Source organism: Caloenas nicobarica, chromosome 22 (genome assembly GCF_036013445.1).
Source record: "Caloenas nicobarica isolate bCalNic1 chromosome 22, bCalNic1.hap1, whole genome shotgun sequence".
NCBI classification, from domain to species: Eukaryota; Metazoa; Chordata; class Aves; order Columbiformes; family Columbidae; genus Caloenas; species Caloenas nicobarica.
Genome location: NC_088266.1, coordinates 7,088,676 through 7,108,396, shown reverse-complemented (window position 1 = coordinate 7,108,396; position 19,721 = coordinate 7,088,676). Strand labels below are relative to the sequence as shown.

The 19,721-nt window shown below is 56.2% G+C and overlaps 1 protein-coding gene across 4 annotated transcripts; it reads right to left on the bottom strand.

Moving 5' to 3' along the window:
• Nucleotides 1–437: 437 nt before the first annotated feature.
• TP73 (tumor protein p73) lies at nucleotides 438–18,621 on the bottom strand. Of its 4 annotated transcripts, XM_065649781.1 has the most exons (12): nucleotides 18,583–18,621; nucleotides 15,089–15,334; nucleotides 5,500–5,686; nucleotides 5,265–5,380; nucleotides 4,772–4,881; nucleotides 4,282–4,424; nucleotides 4,115–4,203; nucleotides 3,680–3,804; nucleotides 3,362–3,516; nucleotides 3,108–3,240; nucleotides 2,376–2,469; nucleotides 438–758 (listed from the first exon to the last, which is right to left on the bottom strand). In XM_065649781.1, exons 1-12 carry the CDS (start codon nucleotides 18,619–18,621, stop codon nucleotides 438–440), a joined length of 1,758 nt encoding a protein of 585 aa, XP_065505853.1. The 4 variants fall into 4 exon arrangements, with proteins under 4 accessions (XP_065505853.1, XP_065505852.1, XP_065505854.1 ...); XM_065649780.1 differs by lacking the exon at nucleotides 18,583–18,621 and having other exon boundaries at nucleotides 3,362–3,513; nucleotides 15,089–15,322; XM_065649782.1 differs by lacking the exons at nucleotides 2,376–2,469; nucleotides 3,362–3,516.
• Nucleotides 18,622–19,721: the final 1,100 nt, after the last annotated feature.

Below are 19,721 nucleotides of genomic sequence, written 5' to 3'. Positions count from 1 at the left end.
GGAGAGCGGGTCGCGTCCCTTCGCCTGGGCCCCTGGCGCATCCCGCACAGAAAAGGGCACAGGTCGGGGCGACGGCCGCTGCGCAGCGATGGGGGCTTGTCGGTGCTGGACACCATGGAGAACATGGAATATTGGGGGTAGGTGAGCAGTAATGAAGGTTCATCTCGCGAAGAAAACAACGTGCGCTCCTCACAGCGCGTCTGTTGGCTGAGGATCCTCGGGTGAGCGGCACCAGGCGCCCGCGGTGCTCCCCGCTTCGCTTTGCTGAGCTGGCTCCGCCGCAGCCGCCGCCGCTTCCTCTCTGCCGCGGTTCGGGGCTGTGCAGTTCCCCTCCGGACAACAATTTTTTTTTTTTTTCCAGACGCCCAAGGCTGAAAATACTTTTCACAGGGGGTTTCGTTTCCACACACAGTCTTGCTGCTGCGTCCCAAAGCCCCTCAGTTGATCTCTCCCTCCGTGAACTCCTCCTTTATGGACTGTTTGCGGGATTTGCAGTCCGGGAGGTCGAAGCCGAAGTCGGCCCAGTCGTCGGCCGCGCCGCGGTTGGGGATGGTGATGGTGTGGCGCACGCGGAAGTGCACGGCCTCCATCACGCGCTGCCGCTGCAGCTCGCCCGAGCTGCCGATGGAGATGCTGGCGGCGTTGCTGCTGGAGCGGAGCAGCGGCTGCGCCCCGTAGTCGTGGCTCTGCTTCAGCTCCTGCAGCCCGCGCCAGATGATCATCCTGTACTGCTCCGGGATCTTCAGTGCTCCGAGATCCTGGAAGGACAACAGCGCTGAGGCACGGCCGGCAGGGACGCGGCTGCACTGGGGGGAGCGAGCCCTGGACCCCCGAGCTCGTGTGTCGGGGGGACACGTGGGCACGACGCTCGAGCACCCAAAAGTGGGGGCTGGAGCTCCCCTGGGTTGCGGCACCAAGCCCGTGGGTGTTTCTCATTTGTAACCAGTGGCTGGGTGACCACTTACAGGTTAGAAATGTTTTTTTCTTTTTTTGGGCGGGGGGGCGGGTTCACATCAAAGTGGAGTGAAAATGGGAGGGAAGGGACCTTTCCCTTTGGCCGCGGGTTGCAGAGCAGCACGTGAAGCGTCCTCACGTCAGCCAGGTCCTGCACCAGGAGGCTGGAGCAGCACGTCCAGGTGCCGCCGGCCCCGGGGGCTCCAATGGCCTCGGGGACCGGCCGTGTCCCCCGCGGGGCCGGGGTCGGTCACTAACGCACCCGAATGGGCCACGGCAGGTTGGGACGAGCCGAGGGTTGGGGTTGTGGAGCCAAAAGGGGTCAATACCCTCGGGACTGGGGCACCAGCACAAGCATCATCGTAGCACAGAGCCGCCAGGGATCCATGTTAATGCCAAACACAGAGACTCACGTGTTAACGAGAGCAGACAGCGAGCACGCAATTAGTAATTACAGATGCCGACTTGAACACACAGCTCAGTGATCTGATACGAGTTTTGGCCATGCCAGACGTTTCCTTTGACAGCTTGCAGAGGGTCAGGGAGTTAGTTCAGAAAAGGGTCCAAGACCAGGCTACGGTTACACAACTGGCCCCCGCTGCCACTGACAAATCACCGGGGCTCCGGCAGCCCCGGCGCAGTCGTGCGGTTGCTGCGGCTGATACTGCACACTGCCTGGGGGAAAAGGGCATCGGGACAGGAGCTCGTCTGGCCAAAATGCTGGCTCTGGGCTTTAGGGGGCTTGCTAAGGCTCAAAGGGCCTAAGATTATGTATTTTTTAACTCCTCCTCATTCCCCCGCCTTGGTGCCGCCCTCGGTATTGTCACCAAGAGCCTGCACGTTAACCCAGAACGGCAGCAGCAGAAGCTGATGCTGTGCAAGCTCGGGCACCTCGTGTCCCCTCGACTGTTCTTCATGGCAGCTTTTGCCTGACCTGCACTATTTCATTCCAGGGTTCCCTTAATACAAATCCCTGGGCTCGACTCCCTGATTTCAGCCTCTTTTCTCTTAAAGATTAACAGGGGAAGATGTGAGACCAGATCAGATTTAGAAGCCACTGACGAGCAGCGGAGCTGTTCTGCTGGCTCCATGGGCTCCGGGTGATCTTGCTGAGCACCTCAGCCTTTTTTTTCTGTGTTAGGTGGAAAATCTACCTGAGGTCTGGTCTGGGGATCTTTTTGCTCTTTTGTTTCTGACAGTCTGGAAGAACCAGTTGAGACTGTTGAGGTTGCTGCCGATGACTGAGCTGCTGCTAAATCTGAAGGACCAGAAAGGGAAGGTATAAATCCTGGGGAGCGCATGTTCTGTGTGACAGGTTGGTGCACAGTTTTCCCTTTCCTTTAAAGCAGTTTTGTCCTTGCTTTTCAGATCAACAGCTGATAGAAACAAGTGGTAAGAACAGATCTTCCCAAAGCATTTACCTCTATGGATAGGTTCTGCAGGTGGTAAATATTCTGTAACCCTTGTGAGGTGAAATAGTCGATGCAGTTTGGACACCCCAATCCTGTTAAAAAACTGCAGAAAAAATTTGGAAAGTAAAGTGGCGTTAACTTGTCAGGAATCAAAGCTGCGCTCACAAGCGTGGCTGTGGGGCCGACCGCATTTCAGGTCCCTGCAAAGGCGGGGGCTGCGGGGGCTCCTCCGTTCTGCACATCGCGCTGGGTGCAGCTACGCGCCTCTCGTTAAACTGCGTGTACAGCCTCCCTGAGCTTGGGACCGTGTCTGTCGAAAGGTAAAGCCTGAAATGTTCAGAAGTGGCTGCAGACCTGTCAATGCACGTCTGATGGAAATGAGCCACGTGGAGCCACTTCCAGGCGTCGCTGGTGGGGACGGGGAAGGGGGAGGTCACACAGCTACGTGCTGGTTTGACGTGCAGGGAAAGGCTCTCGTTCGGATGCATTTAATTTTTAATTAAGCAGGGATGGATCACCCAGACAGAGGTACACGAGGGCAATAGAGGTTTCTAACTGGCGGGTGGTTGGGCTTTGGTTTCTCAGAGGAGAACGGTCTGTGTGATTTGGTGAGCAGTGATTTCTCAGTTGGGACCAGTGGCCAGGTGACCGGTTGCCAGACAGCTCTGCAGGTTAGAGTGAGGGACAACAGCCAGGAACGCCAGAGGACGAGACAGACGGGGCGTCGGACGCCGTCCCTACCTGACGAGGCTGGGGTCGGGGTTGTAGGGCGGCGGGGGGGTGCAGTGCGATCCCGACACCATGGACTGCGACGAGTGGCCTCCGTTCATCTCCCCGTTGGGCTGCATGGGGTGACTGTTCAGCATCCCGGGTCCTGGCAGCACCGTGTCAATGCAACGAACAGATCCGTTAGACGTCACCGAACCGGGGCACCCCCCCACCCTCGGCAGGACCGCTGCCCGCGCTCCCCGCACCCTGCACGGGCAGGAGCTCACCCATGGGCGCCAGGCCGGGCGCGGAGCCGGGGCCGTGCTGCGCCGGCTGCCCCACCAGCTGGTTGACCGATGGCAGCTTGTTGATTCCGCCGCTGTGAACCTTGTTCATGGGCGAGAGGACGGGGCCGTAGGAGGACGATGTCTGCAGCTGGCTCCTGTGCAGGGGAACGAGCGGACGGCCAGGGGTGGGATGGAGCCCCCGTCCCATCCGAGGTCCCTTCTGCCCATTGCTTTTGCAGCACCCCTAGACGTGCTGTGATACAGCGGACCCCAGACAGGGCAGTTTGGAGCCCCCCGGCCGCTCTGGGTGGCACTTACTGTCTCTGCAGCAGCTGCTGCTGCTGCTGCCGGTAGGAGTCAACCAGCTGCTGCGGGACCAGCTCCACCAGCTCCAGGCTCTCCTTTATCTTCATCAGGATCTCGAAGTTCTCCCGGCCTCGCACCTGGGAGAGGGAACAAGCCCAGGGCTTCGCTCTGCTCCCATCCCACCCCGACACCTTTCTTGTGGCCCCTTTTCCCACCCACCCACACAAGGTGGTTGTCACCAGGGCCAGGGACTATTCAGGGCTCCAGGACTCCTTTGGACGTGAGCATTCACAGATGCTTTTTGCTCCTGCTCTCTCTGTCTCTGCTCAGCACACATGCAGCCCCATCCTGCCCTGCACCCGGTCCCCACGGCATTTCTCACAGAGGGGACGATGCCACCACTGTCCCCAGCCGAGCTGTCACCCAGCGCAGCTCACTGACACTTACAGGCACATAATACATCTCCTCCTCCCCGTGCCTCCGCTTCTTAACACCGGCCCCCAGTGCTGGGATGCCCTGGGGGCTCTGCTTGAAGGCTGGAAAGGAGAGAGGACAAGCGTTAGTGTGCTGTCCTCGTTAGCACACTGTCCTCATTAGCACACAAGGGGACTCACTGCGCTTGTTGTTGTTGCCGTTTTTGGACGCGCTCTCGTTCAGGGCTTGCTGCTCCCGGTAATGGTCTTCATCAGCCTTGCGGTCCCGGCCGGGGCAGGCGCAGATCCGTCCCTCGAACGATCTCCTCCCAAGGACCTGCCCGCTGGGGACAGACAGAAATCGGTGACCCCGGTTCTGCTCGGGAAGCGCATTGCAGCTCAGCCCTGCACGTTACGGTTCCAGAAACCCGAGCAGCAGAGCGCCTGCCCATCGCTGCGTGGGAAGGGATGGTGCAGGGAACAATCCAGCCCCAAGTGCTGGGAGCCTCTCAGCAGCGTCTCCTGGGGAGAGGAGCTCCTGGGGAGAGGAAGGCTCCAGCCGCAGGGGGGACACCGGCGCTGGGCTGGGTCCCTGCTCCTGCCGTGTCCCTGTCCCCCGGAGCTGCTCCCCGCTCCTTCCCGAGGCCGCCCAGCCTCCACAGTGCCCGTCCCTGCTCCGGCAGCCACTTACTCTCTCGTCTCCAGGGTGATGATGATGAGGATGGGCCTCCTGTTCATCCCTCCCACGCAGCTGCTGTTGCACATGAAGTTGTACAGGATGGTGGTGAACTCGGTGCCCACCTGCCCGGGAGGAGAGAGCAGGGGCTGAGCGGGGGCGATGGGGGAGGCAGGCGGGGTGATGTGGGGATGGTCTCAGCTGGGAAGAGGGGACAGTACAAGGACTGGGGGGGTCCTGAGGTCCCGCAGGGCAAGACTGGGGGGCGATCTCCCTTTACATGCCACTTCCCAGGAACGGGATGCTCTGGGATGCTTCCCAGGGCTGGGACCTGTGGATGCTCAAACGTGGCTGCCACCAGCGCGGGGACCGAGCAGGGGGTGACCTTAGATGTGCCAGGGCCAGCAGGATGCTCCTGCCCTCTGTCCCCTTCCAAGCAGCCCCGTCCCCAGCGGGTTCGCCCCTGGAGCAGGGGCCGGTCCTGCCCGCGCCCTGGAGCAGCGGGTACCTGCGGGGGCTCGTAGGGCACCATCACGCTCTGCCGTCCCGTCACCGGGTCGTCCACGTACTGGGACAGGTTGTTGCCTTCCACGCGGATGAGGTGGCTGGCGGGGGCTGCCTGGCCTGCGAGGGAAACCTGGCGTCAGGGGACAGGGATGTTCGGGACCCCTGTCCTGTGCCCGCGGGGGCTGTGGCACGGGGCGGGCGCCAGGACCCCCAGTCGATGGGGGAGCAGCACTCACCGTCGTTGAAGTCACGGCCAAGCTCATGGTTGGGGCAGCGTTTCACCACCTCGGTGACGTGCTCTGCCTTCTTGTAGACGGGCATGGCCCGGATGATGGTGCCTGGCGGCGGCGGGGTGGACACCTTGATCTGGATGGGACATGTTTTTGCAATCTGGCAGTAGAGTTTCTTCAGCAGGGGGGAGTACTGGAAAAGAAGAGATGCCCATGGGGTGAATGGGTTTGATGGGATGAGGGCTGCACATCCAGGGCTCCCGTCCCTGCGTGGGTGCTCGTGCTGATGCTCCTGCCTGCCCTGAGACAGGTGTTTCTGTCCCCTCGGCTGCCCTCATCCACCTGCCTGCTGCTTCCCAACACCCCGAGCAACATGCAAACATGACAGTAAAGCAGCAAATTAAAACAATGACTTGTTATAAAACAAATTGGCGCCTGTCGCGTGGCAGCCGCACCAGAGGGGCTGTGTGGGTGCTGGGGGGGGACTTAACCCACAGCACCCGAGCTCCGTGCAACTCCAGGATGGATCGTTGTGAACTGCAACTGCAGGGTCCCGCGATGGATCACAACATTGCAAACTGCAACCGCAGGGTCCTGCGATGGATCACAACATTGCAAACTGCAACCGCAGGGTCCTGCGATGGATCACAACATTGCAAACTGCAACCGCAGGGTCCTGCGATGGATCAAAACATTGCAAACTGCAACTGCAGGGTCCTGCGATGGATCACAACATTGCAAACTGCAACCGCAGGGTCCTGCGATGGATCACAACATTGCAAACTGCAACTGCAGGGTCCTGCGATGGATCACAACATTGCAAACTGCAATCACATGGTCCAGTGCGTCGCAGGGGAGAGCAACCACAGAAAAAGCCTGTCTTTGGGGTAGCTGTTTGTTCTCTAGGCTCAATATTTGTCTTTCCCCGGGAAATATTTAAATATGACCCAATTCACCCACGCTACACAGTATCCGCTTTCCATGTAAACCAGGTACAACCACCCGCAGGTCAGGGCCGGGTGCTGTAGGAAGGTGCAGGGGTGCTCTGCCACAGCGGGAACACTCGCTACACTGGGACTTAGAGGAAATATTGCTGGAAATTGGCATAAACCCTTGTTCATCCAGCACTCAGTCCATTTTGGAAACATTGTCCTTTGTCACATGCGGCCCCTGGCTGAGCCGAGGGCTGGGAGCAATGAGGGTGCCAATGCACCACAGCCCGAGGAAATTGTGCTTTATGTTGTGAACAGAATCACAGGTAATTATGCAGGACCTTGCAGTTTAATTCTGACCAGCACGGGTGATACAAGCGGGTTCATCCTGACCACGACTCGATCCTTTGCAGCCGCTCACCGTGGCAGCCGTGGCTCACGGAGGACGTGTTGGGGACCACTGCCCGTGGGAGGAGGATGATGGAGGCAGCACCCGGAGTCACTTCTTATAAAAACAGCTCATGAGCAGTAAAACACTTCTTGCAAGGGCAGAGTGGGCTGTGCTGGGCTGGGAGCAGCCCGTCCTGTGCCTTCCCGCCAGCGCTCCCAGGTGCGGGATGTGCAATTCCCTTTCCCTCGCCAGTGCCACGCTGTTTTCCAGCTCCCAAGGAATGTGTTTGCTCTGCCGGAGCCCACCCCTGCCGCACAGGGAGCAGCCGGTCCCTGCATGGCAGGGCATGTTCCTGCGCAAAGTATTTTATCTCATCCCCACAACATAACACCCGGTGCCAAAAAAATACCACCGTGCAGAGTGTTTGTGAGGATGTTAAAGCTTGTCCTGAGCCATCCAAATACAAGTGTGCGGAGGGTGCGAGGCGCCCGCCGCCGCTGGCCAGGGCTGCCTGGAGCAGGAGGCAGCAGCAAACTGCTCACCCCGCACTGCAGGCAAGGATTTGGAGAGCTGGCAGGGATTTGGGGGGGCTCAGCCCTCACCTTCTCACTGCTGTAAGCCCAGTCTAGTGCACCCGCACAATGGGGAGGTTTGCAGAAGGGATCTGTGCTTCCCCATGCTGGTGCCCTTTCTGCAGGAGCAGATCCATCCCTGGGCTGAGTGAGCATCTCCAGAAGCTGCTAACAAGGCAAATGAGATAAACCATTTCAGGTGGTACTTCTAGGGAAGATATAAAGGGCAGAGGCTCAGGTCAGGGCAGAGTGCAGCAGCTCTGGGGTGCTGGGGATGTGCTGGACCATGGGTGGTGGCAGCAGGTCCCAGCTCCCTCCCAGGGACTGGGGGGGACATCCCTCGGTCAGACTCTGCGCTGGCGAGAGCAGGGAGATGCTGTGGTGTTTAGAAGGTGTCATTGGGGGTGTAATGCGATGCTGAATCTGGCAGCAAGAATTAACCCTCGGTATTGGAGGCATTTGGACTTGCCCAGAGAGAGAGGATGCTCGGAAACACCACCTGCCACTGAAACCCCCAAATCTTGTACCTGCTGGTGCCGACTGCCCCTCGGCTCTGCGGCCAGGTGAGTGTCCTGGCTGTGATCCTGCGTCCCCAGCAGAGACTGTGCCCGAGCTGGGAGCATCGGGGACGCTGTCCCCGCTCTCTGCCCGGAGGGAGCAGGCGCCTCTGGCCGTGGCCCCGTAACCCACTCACCTGCGGTGTGACGGGGGATTAAGACCCTCGTTGTGAGGAGACAGCATGGCAAAACAAGGGTTATTTGGAGGGGGGCTCTTCCTTGCCAGGTGTTAAAATACTGACAACTCCTGTCAAAGGATCCTTTCATGTAGACATTCCCGGGCAGCCCCCAACATGCCTGGGAAACATAACTGCTCTGGAAGAGCAGAGGTGCATTATGGCAAGTTCTTTGGTAACAAATTCTCTCATTATACCATGTTATGACATGGATAAATCTCTGTTAAATAGCAGAGCGATTGCCCTGCAGGGAGAGAGGCTGCCGATCAACACCGGCATGCCTCCACTGATAACCTTATCATGTCTTAACAGCTCCAGGATTGCCTTCAAAGATCCCTCCGCAATAACAAGCTATTCTTTTAAAGAACTCCATGCTGATAACTCTGGGCAGGAGAAGTCAGGGCCGTGCCCTGTGCGGCCGTGCTCCCTGCCCCGCAGACCCAGCCTGTTTGTGGCCACCCGGCAAACGAACGTGATGTTTGTAGGAGGCTCAGCATCCCCAGCTGTGTTTTCAGGCAGGGAAAGCCCTCAGCAATGTACGGGCTCTGAAGGGGACAGCAAAGTGCACGTTGTGCTCAGGCTAAGAGCAGAGTAGGTGCCTCTGCTCCTGTGTTGTTCTCTGTGCTCACTAATAACCTGCCACATGTGCATCTCTGTGCAGGGCTGTGCTGCATCATCTGATTTACGGGTACTTTACAAGCCGCAGCTGAAGTGCAGGCGCCCGGCACGCGGAGAGCACGAAGGCACCGCGCTTCCCTCAAATGCAAGACAAGACGGTCACAAAGTGGAACGTGGGACATCAAAATACAGGTATTTAGTCACACAGGCTGGTGCAGCCGCCTCACTGTGCTGCTCTGCTCCTGGCCCGTCGGTGTCTGCCCGCCCGGTGCTGGGATCACCGAGCCCGTCTCTGCTCACAGAAAGTGCCAGAGCGTGTCTGTGACTGCGTGTTTGCAGAGCACAACAGGCTCACGTGTCACTGTGGCTTGTGGGTGCTGGTTCGCTGTAAACAGCAGGAGCAGCGCTGAGCAATCCACCTGGAGCTTACGTAAACTTGCAGAATGTATGTTCCTCTGGGTTTTTTTCTGCAGGAAACGTTCTGCACATCACAAGATCCCTATGAGCAGATGCCCCACCGTGATCCACGGTGGCTGATAGAGCTGCAGCTGTGGAGCAGCGTTGAAATTCAGTCTGAGCATCTGCTGCTGCTCACCCTGCACAAGGACATGGGACCTGCTCTGGAAGAGGCCACCGCACTGTGCAGACCCACAGCTGCCTCTTCTGTGCAAGAAGGAGCAGCGGGGAGAGCTGTTTTTCCCTCTGGATGCTGACAGCCTTGCATAAAAACAACTTGAATGTTCTGCCTGGAAAGCCCTCCCAGCAAAGTCCATCTCCCCCCAGCCCTCCCTGGGCAGCAAAACCGCTAGAAGGATGTGTCCCGACAGATTCGGAGCTGATAAAATCTTATTTATCTTCAACTGTTGACACCGAAGCGTCTAGACTTGCCTGTTTCGGGAGGGCTGCAGCCAAGTCCTCTCTTGAAGGAAATGATTTGCTCAACAATTACTTTTTTCCAGAAATCCTCCTCCCTCCTCCCTACCAGCCTCCTCTTCTACATTCCAGTCTCCTCATTAGCTCTACTCGAGACGTGTCCAGGGCTGCAGTCAATGGATCCCAATAAAGCCACTAGCCTGGCAAGGGAGGGAGAAGAAAAGTGCTGCCTCCGGCTGCTAATTTCCTTGCGCTCCCCGGCAAGCAGCTGCGGAGCCGCATCCTGGGACAGGTTCGGACAGATCGCAGCAGAGAGGTGATAATAATGTGTCTGTCATCTTCCTCAGACATGTAGCATCTTGCAAACCGCAAATACCGTTAACCGGCTCGGACGAATCTGTTACGACAGATCCTGGAAGACATGCCGACTACAGAGCTAATTCTTTTTTTTCTTTCTAATTTTTTTTTTTTAATAACTGCTTTTTAATCACCGGCCTATATAGCTTCTCACTGAGCTGGAAATTCCTCCCACAGTTACTTTGCAGCTCATCTACTATGAGCTGGGTTTCTCATGTGTCCAGTGCATCACTGATGCCCAAGGGAGAGCACCCGCCTGTGCTTGAACCCTCAGAGACAACTCGAAGGCTGCCCCGACACCCCCAAAGGAGTCCTCTCCCTTTCCTGGTGTGCACATCCTTCAAATAACTGCCAGCCAGGATCCCAGCCGCTCTTAGTCACTGCTCAGCCAATTGCTGGCACACTTGGGGCTTGGTTTAATCTCTTCTAGTAAGTCTGAGCCCTCCTGTGTCTGGATACCCGGGTCCTCTGACCAAGCTGGCACTGGAGTTTGCTCCTATCCACAAAAGCAGCTGAAAATCCAGCAAGGTGGTTATTTCATGCTGCATTATCAAGACTGGATACGAGGAGCAAGAGGCTGAGCTGGGCTTGGGAATCTCTGCTAGAAACAAAATGCAAAAAGCAGAGCAGCAAGACCTGGGCTCGGGGGGATCCGCTGCCTCCCACAGCATCCCTGGCTGTGTGGAGCGGGCAGGAGCTGCTGCTGCGTTCTTACTGCCAGGGTGAGCATGGGCAGAGAACGTGGTTTACCGGGGCACACCCAGCCTGTTTATAGTCTCTGATGCTTCAGCAGGTCCCTCCGTCCCCACATCCCCATGTGTTTTGGATCCCCAGGAGCCGGCCAGAGCAGCATCCGTCCCTGATGCCTCTCCAGCCCTGCCGCCGTCCCGCCGGAGCAGCGCTGCCAGAGTCGTTCCCTGACCTGCGCATACCATACGCGCTGGAGATAGTGGGGCTGATAGCGGGATCGTGTTGGAACATCACACGCTGAATTCCTTTGCCTTTCTTCTTAATTCCATTGTGTCTGGAGCTCCTGGAGCCTCATCCACGCCCTGCGAAGGCTGGTGGGAAGCCTGCAGCGGGCTGGCTGGGCTCGCGAGCGGACTGCTGCTGGGGCTGCTTTCCTAGCCTGGCACGCCAGAATAGCCACACTCTTCTGCCCAGCTACCCAGATACAAACAACGCTGTTCGTGGCGGAGAGGTGGGGTGTGCTGAGCCATCCCTGCCCGTCCCTGGGCTGCTGCTGTTGGACACGTACCTCCCTAAAACACCTCCATAAAGTGCAGGGGGAGTTTAAAGAGGGGGCTTGTTTGCTATAGATGCTCCTGAAAGTGTTTCCCTCCTCTTTACAACCACCTCTACCCCAACAAGCAGAGCATCTCACCTTGGCTCTGACATCTCCAGCCTTCCCACCGCAGGCTGTTCGCTCCGCAAGGCAGCAAGTGAGACCCTGGATATGGCCTGGACCTCCTTGTACCCAGGCTGTGGAACCCCCCCATGCTTAGCTTGGAGCTTTGTCTGTCTGTCCCCAGCACCGGGGGCTCCGTGCGAGCCTGGGCAATTGCCCTGCACAGGGGGCTTGAGCCCCCACGTCCTTTTGCAGCCCGGCCCCGGGAGGCCAAAGACCCCATCAACGCTTCTGCCGGCTCTGGTGCACACGATGGCACTGGAGAGGGGAGGGAGCACCGATCTGCGCAAATCCGACTTGAGAAAAATACTGATTATCTATCAGTTACCAGCTGGCTGGCGTGGCGAGGGGCTGCCTGTGTGAAAACAGCCGAGATCAGCTCGTGGCGCCGGCGTGTACGGGCAGCTCCGCAGAGCCGGGAGCCCTGATGGCTTCCAGCAGCCGGGCAGCTGCCGGCGTGCCCCGTCCTGCCGCTGCCCCCTCCCCGCCCGCAGAGCAGCCTGCCCGAGGGGCTTCCAACCTGCAGGGAAGAACCTTATTTTCAGCATCTGGCCATTGCTCTCTGCTGATAAGAAGGCCATTAAAAATGAAAAGGGAGGTGGTGGCAGCCTGGGGGCTTCCCGCAGCACAGACCAGCGTGGCTGCTTTGGTTCGGAGTTTGTGGCAACGCACGATGCTCAGAGCCCAGCCTGGGAGCTGGGACACCCAGTGTCACCAGCATCCCTCTGCAAGGACAGAGCTGCTCCCGGTAACGCCAGCTCCAAACCCCTGTCCCAAATCTTTGCCCCTTCTCCATTCACTCATTTCTTACATATAGAAATCCAACGTTTCAGGGCTAGAGAGAACAGATGATTCTCTGGTTTCGTTCCCTGTGCTGCTGCCCTAAGACCCCTGCCTACTCCTGCACTGAGCCAACAGTATCTGCTTGAAGTACAGCTTATCTTTCCAGAGATATGCAGGCTCTTCATTTGAATACTTTAGGAGCTGGAGAATCCACTGCGTTCCTATGGTTAATTATCCTCACTGTTAAAAAATTTCCACCTTGTTTCTAGTCTGAATTTGCCTGGCTTCAGCTTCCAAGCACTGGATCTCATTATGTCTTCTTCTAGTAGATTAAAGGGCTGCCTGCTATCAGAAACCATCTCCTGTGCAGGCTGACATCAAGCCAGCCTTGCTCTTCTCATGGAGACCTTTCATGCAGAATGTTTCTCTGGTATTGCCCTACAAAGCATCCGTTCCAAATCTTCCCTTTTCTTTGGATCTCCCTCCCAGACCTGCTCTGTTTTGTCAGCGGCGGGTCTGGAGTGTGGACACGAGGGCAGTGGGCTGGGTGATGCCCAGGGGATGCTCATCTCCAACCACGCCATGGCCCTGGGCTCCTGAGGAGCCTCCTTCCCTGAGCATGGAGCATGGATAACACCAAATCTGCCAGAGGGAATCAGTGAAAACCCTGCAAACCCAGGAACCTCTAGGGCTGCACACTTCCATCAACCAAAGCTCACGATCGTGTCAAAGAACTACATGAAACAATTTGACAAGACAACTTGCACCGATCTCTTTGGTTTGGTGTTGCATGTGGTCCAGCTGCTCATTGCTCCTTGGCTGGATTCTCCACCATCTGCCCCCAGATTTGGTGCAGTTAATCTTAAAGTATTCAAAAGCCACGAGGCTTCCCTAGCCATGGATGACATAGGAAGTGTATTTTACCATTGTTGCTTTCAAAGTGCTGAATCAAACCCCGTGTGTCCTTTCACACACCAAGACGGTTAATTCAGCCGCCCTTGGCTGGCCCGTGGCCGAGCTGTCAGATGTCACTGTCCCCAGCCCACTGACTGTACGTTCAGCTTCCCTCCCCAAGGGCCCGTGTTTCCCAGCGGCTTGCCTTGTCTTGCTTGCACGCTGCTACATACACATTCACTGTTTATGTAGAGAATTGCACTGCGTACAGGCATAATTTGTATATTGACTGACTGGCACTATATACCATATGGGGGTTTTTTTGCCAAATTCCTTTCCCCATTTAACCAGGATAGGCTTTCAAAAGCAGCAGTGGCAATGCAGAGCTCAGGGTGAGAGCAGCCCTGGCTGCCAGCACAAGGAATGCGGCTGCGTGGCTGTGACACGCGGGAGAAGACGCAGCGAATCTGGCTGTCACCACAGCAAATCTGGCTGTCACCGCAGCAGAGCCGCTCTCCACCTGGCAGCCTCGGTCAGGACAGTCTGCACCCACATCAGTGGTCCTGCAGCGGTTACTTTGTGAATGAAACATCCCCCATGCTCTCCAGGGTGCAAGATGCTGCTGACCCGGTTCTGTTCTCTCCAAGGCTCAGCTTCTGCGTGGTGAGATCTGGGCTCCTGGCTGTCGGGGGATGCACAGCCACCCGGCACCATGGGTCAGAGCTCTGCACACCTCACTGACTGCCCTGACAAGTCTTAAAGCCAGTTCAGGCATCTAACTCCTCCACTCTGGACCACTTCCCTCGGCTCCCACGCCAGGAGCATCCTCCACAGGTGCTCACAGCTGCCCGTGGCTGTTTGCCGGCATCTCTCCAGTCCAGCTGCTCCCCAAGATTCGGGAGTCTGCCTGCTCGAATGCATCCGAGGATACCTTCTGTCTACCATGGGAAGGACTGCCTTGGCAATTAAACACATCATCTTCCAGAAATAAAAGTCATTATCACACCTCGGGCTGATCTGTCACCCCTGGTCTGCTCTGCCTGTTCTGTGCTAATGTCAGACAGCTGCCCTGGAGAAAACCCCATCACTCCCTTGTTGTGTCAGTTGTTTCATCTCAGCCTTTCTGCTCCGCTTGCATTTCCCAGAGGAGAAATCCCGCCTGCCCCGAGCGTGCCGGTGAGTGGCTCTCCCAGTGCTCAGGGAGGCGTCTGCCACAGAAATGCCTCCAACATCAGCCGCAAGTGCCTTTTTTTCTTAAAAATAGGGAGAGCGCTAAACTGAGCCAGGATGTGAATTTGGGACTTTTTGCCACAAAAAGCAAAGCAGCCGTCACACAATCTGCAGGTTCCCGGGTCCCTGACCTGCAGCGCACCCCTCTGCCGGGCGCAGACATGCGGTCAGACAGGTGCTGGACCAAACCTGCATCCCGGCTGCCGAGGACCAGGCTGCATTGCCTGCATCCCGCACAGTGCCATGCCGCACAGCGCTCCCGCCACGATTCAAAACCTACTCTGAGATTAAGTCACTCTTCTGATACGAGATGAAAAACGTTTGTAAATGACAAGCAAGAATTTATGGCACAGCTGAGAATGACCCTGGTAGATGAGAGCCAAGGTCCCTCTTGCCCACTGACAGCGGTTGCTGGGAAATGCACAGGGAAGCACCAGGAGAACAAGGCAGGTACTTCCCCAGGACATTTCTCCAGCTTTGCAATTTTAGGGGACATTTACCCATAGTTTAGGGAATTGCTGCAAGAGAAGTTACATTCAAACTGCTGTGCTTAACATCCCTTTTGAAGAAAATCCCTGAGAAACAACCACTGATGTTCCCTGCTCATTTTGGTTTCCAGGGCCACCTGTGCGGGTGAAGACCCCATCAGATGGTGGCAGTGTCCTGCAGCCACCCCGTGTGACCGTGTGCTCTGTGTCCCATTGCAAAGCGCCACCCAGACATTTGGGCATTTGCAGCCGGCGGAACACCCAGTCTGCAGCAGCAAGCATCCCTCTAGCCAAGGCAAGAAGACATGCAACTTACTGTCCAGGTGGCCGACTTGGCGGTGCTGGATTGCTGGAACGTCACCTCAAAGTGGTGGGGACCGGGGTAGTCAGTGTTGGAGGGGATGACGGGAGCTGGGGACATGGCGTCGAAGGTCGAGCTGGGCTGCGAGTAGGGTGAATGCGTTGGGACATTGGAGGTGTGCTCGGAGCTGTAGGGGCTGGTGGAGGCTGCTCTGCTGCCGATGCTCTGATCCATGCTGTTGTTCAGCAAATTGAACTGGGACTGGAGGAAGGGAAAAGGGGAGGAGGGAAAAAAGAAAACACCAGCCAGTTTAGAGAGATGGAAACCTCAGCCACCCTTCTGCAGGGCTCCAGGTGTCCTGTTACAGCCTCCTTAAAGGGCCAGCATGCAGGAGGGCCAGCCAAAATCACTGCTCTAGGTCACCTGCGGCTTGGCACAGGTCACCACTGGTGCAAGGGACAAACCGAATACCCTTAAATCATCTCCTTCTGCCCATTCCGTCCTCACCAGAGGCAGTGGGATGCCCCGGGATCCCTGGATTTCCAGCACATCAGGCTGTGCAAAGCCACTCTCTGGGATTTCCTGGGGTTTGCTCAGGTGTGGGACACATCTCGCTGCAGGACGGGTGGTGACAGCTCCATCCTGTGCACGGGGCTTTGCTCGGCGGTGGCTTTTCCAGCAGCTGGAGCATCGAGGTTTGGGGCAGCTGCCAGCACAAGGGGACCACCAGCCTCGGACAAAGCATCGTTCCCATCGCAACCGCACCACCCAGCAGCCGACGTGTCTTCCTGACACTTCCCGCACACGTTCCCTTGTCACGAGTGTACCCGGGCGCAGCACCTCTGCAAGTGTTTCTCGATGAAGAACCAGCTCTGAATGGCGGTTTGTGCGATTCATTTCCTACCCGGGATGTTGCTGTCAGCAGCTTTCACCGATGCAGGGCTAATTTGGGGAAAACCTCAAGCCTACAAAGCGTGCAGTTGCGATGTGGCGTGCTGCAGTAAGGTTGCAGAGCAAACGTGCCTGTTTATGCATCTACTGACTCTTATTCCAGACATGCTGGACAAAATCCTGGCTTTTTACAATTTTTTTGTTTTAATTCCACTTCTGAACAATTACGGTCAGATACTCCCAGTGAGAGCTGGCAGGTCTTTTATCTGCAGGTATAGACTAAGCAAAGCTGCGCTCTCAAAAGCCATATGGCTAAAGCGGCCTTAATCTTTCATCTGAAAATCAGACTAAAAAAAAATTATATAGTAGACAAATAAACTAATATTAAAAAAAAAAATCTCAAACATAACTGTTTCTCAAAGCAAGTGGGATGGGTTTTCCCCAGAAATGTTCAATTCCCGAATTGCTCAAGCGCTGCTCTGTGGCACTTGCCGCCTGCCTGCTCCTCCGAAGGGCTGCAAGGCTCACGGCTCAGGAATCAAGAGACGTGTTTTAACTTGGGATCCAACCTCACCCAAACAGCTCCGATGTATAATGGTTTAGAGGCAATCAGCCTTCTCCAAGAAAGTTCTCCTGTTGTCTGCATCTCTCACAAGGTCATTGGAGCCTGTGACTAACTGGAGGAATGCTGAACAAGATCTGGCTTGCTTCTACACATACAGCCATTTTCTCCCCTAAAATATGTGCGTAAACCCCTTGGTTCCTTCTCACCATTCTATAAATAGCTCTGCCAAAAACAAAGCACCCCCGTCCATACTTTCCACAATCCCAGGCTTCACCTGGAGAAAAGGTTACGAGAAACTTTGGCAAACGGGCATTAAAACCAGCCGTGGAAGCTCGGGGAGGGCGGCAGTGGCGGGAAGGCTGCAGCACCATCACCCTTGGGAAGCAAAGCTCAGGCATCGGCCGGGGAGAGCAGCGAGGGAACAGGGATTGCTGCTCCTTAGGGCTGATCTGCCGCCCAAATAAGCCCTGAGGACCACGACGGAGCTGTTGTTCTCTGGGATGAGGGAAGGGCTCCAGGAACAGGCTGCTCCCGCGCCCCAGCCCCACCACGTGCCTTAGGAATGAATGAGGAGCAAGTGCTCAGCACTTGAGCCAAGGAGGCGATCTCAGCGCTTCCCTGGCACAGGTATGTGCATATTCAGGGAGCTCAGGCTGCATCCAGACCGCCCAGCACAGCACGGCGTGTGCTCCCACGGCTGCTCATCTCCTGCTGAAGTGGGATGTAACCGGGAAGCCTTTTGCATCCCGGCGATGTCTCTGCTCAGAACCACGAGCTCGGGAGTTGCAGGGCAGGCGAGGGGTTCAATGGCCCTTGGAAGTGGCCGGAAAAAAAACTCCACAAAAGCCATCCCTGCATGATTTTGTGAGCTGGTGATGCTGAGAGCCAGGACTGCGGGCAGCTGAAGCTTGTGGCTGTAAAGCTTAACAGGTAGGTAAATGAAGCATCCTGACCTCCGTGCAGGAGAGAGCCTTCCCTGGGAAAAACCAGTGACTTCTTCACACATGAAGGGGATGTGAGATGCAGATCAACAACCCTGCGAGCCGGGCTGGCTACCCAAGTGGGTCCCCTGCCCGCACAGAGCAACCCAAGTACCGCAGTTTGGGAACCCGCTGGCCGAGATGCCCAAAGTCAGGTGCAGGGGGAAAAGCGACCGACTTGTTTTTAAAAATTGACTAAATTTTGGAAACATTCCCTTAAAAGACAAATGGAAGGCAGCAATGTTTGTGTGTGTGTGCAAGTGTCAGCAAACCCAACACACTGCTTGTGTGTGTTTGTCTGTAAACATATACATATACATGCATATGTTTATCCAACACAGAGAGAAATATTCACATGACTGCAGCAATGAACTCCCAAGGAACAGCACTACAGCACAAAACGAACCCAGGACATACATGCTTTGTGTCAATACACACAAGGCAAAAAACAGGAATGAAGTAATTTCTGGTCAGGAAGCGGAGCACCGCACCTTTCCACCTCTAACCGTGTCTATGCCTGTGTTTGACTTTTCTTAGAGCAGACACAAACCCCTTTTGACCAAGAAAGCAACCTCAGCACTTGCAGACAGGGCTGGAAATGTATCGTCTGCAAGCTCAGGTACCGTTCCATCTACTTTACCCTGCCAGAGGCTTTAAACCAGGGCAGAAATCCTGGCCGTGGCCACAGGGATGTGCCCTGAGCTCAGCTGAGGAGATCCCAGTGGCAGACAAACTGGTGCTGCTGGTGCCCAGCACCACAGGGCGTTCCTCAGAGGGATGCTCCAGCTGACACCCACATCCGCACGGATGCAGGTGAGGGAGCCTGCACCCCGTTGCACCAAACCGTAAACTGCACCTTGGGCTCTGCGGCACCTGATCAGGCAAAGCAGGAGCAGAATGCCGAGCTGAGCATCTCACACGGACACAGCGAATCGTTCATGAGTGGGGCTGGGGCAGCCGCAGGACGGGGAAGGTTTGCACCACCATGAGCCCCTGGTGCAGCCCTCAGTGGTGGAGGAGGATTCCAAATGAAAGCAGCAAGGCAAAACCCATTAATAACAGGTAGTACCTACCGTGGTATAATGCTGCATCGGGTCGCTGATGTACAGCATTTTAGTTGTCTGGGGATTCACGGAGCGCTGGGAAGTGTCCTGCCACGGGAGTCATGGGGTCAGGGTGGCGATGGGGACGGCCAGGGTGGGAAGGCGGGTGGGATGAGGGAGTGCAGGAGCGGAGCCGGGGCGGGCAGCGACAGAGATGCTGCGCTGGCCACCGTGTGCTGCCGTCTGTTGGCTTTTTTGCCTTTTTCATCTCCCTTAGTTCTGTCAACTCGCTGCATCCAACAACAAAACGGGGCCCACCCCTTTCTGTCCCTCATGACTATTCATTAAAGCGCAGGGCAGGTCCCAGCTTGCCCAGCGATGGACTGGGCGATACCAACCATTCCCAACTCAGGGAGAGCGGGGGTCCAGCTCCATTGTCGCCCCCCACCAGACTCCATTCCAGAAAGCTGCTCGCAGCCGCACGCGGCTGGAAACCCATTTGGCCACCCGAGGTGGCTGCCCTGGCATCAATCAGGTGATGCAGTGACTCTGAGATAGCTCCATGTCTTGGAGACGTGAAGTTATCCCTGCCTAGATGGAGACATATGGGTAGGTGTGGATAGATGGATGTCTAGATGGAGAGACAGAGATAAAGGTAGAGATAGAGATATATAGAGATGATAGAGATAGAGAGAGATAGAGACAGAGATGATAGAGATAGAGATAGAGATAGAGATAGAGATAGAGACAGAGACAGAGATAGATGAGATAGAGATGGATAAAGATGGATAGATAGGGATGGATAGATAAATAGATATAGATAGATATAGATAGGGATGGATAGATAGATAGATAGGGATAGATGGCTAGACACATATCTAGGTGGATGGATATGGATAGATGTATAGGTGGAGAGATATGGATAGATACATAGATGGATATCTGGAGTGACCAGGCAGATTTCCTTTCAACCTGAGGCAGATAGGGGAACGGTGTTTCCTTCAGCCAGCCCCACCGTGGGGCTGCATGCCAACACAGACCAGCAGTTCAGAGAGCAGCACGGTGTATTTTGAAAGGTGGGAGCAGGGTGCATCACCCGCCTCCCAGCACCACTGTGCCCGCACGGACCCACATACAGCAGTGTCGTACACAAAGCTTAAAGCTCAAAC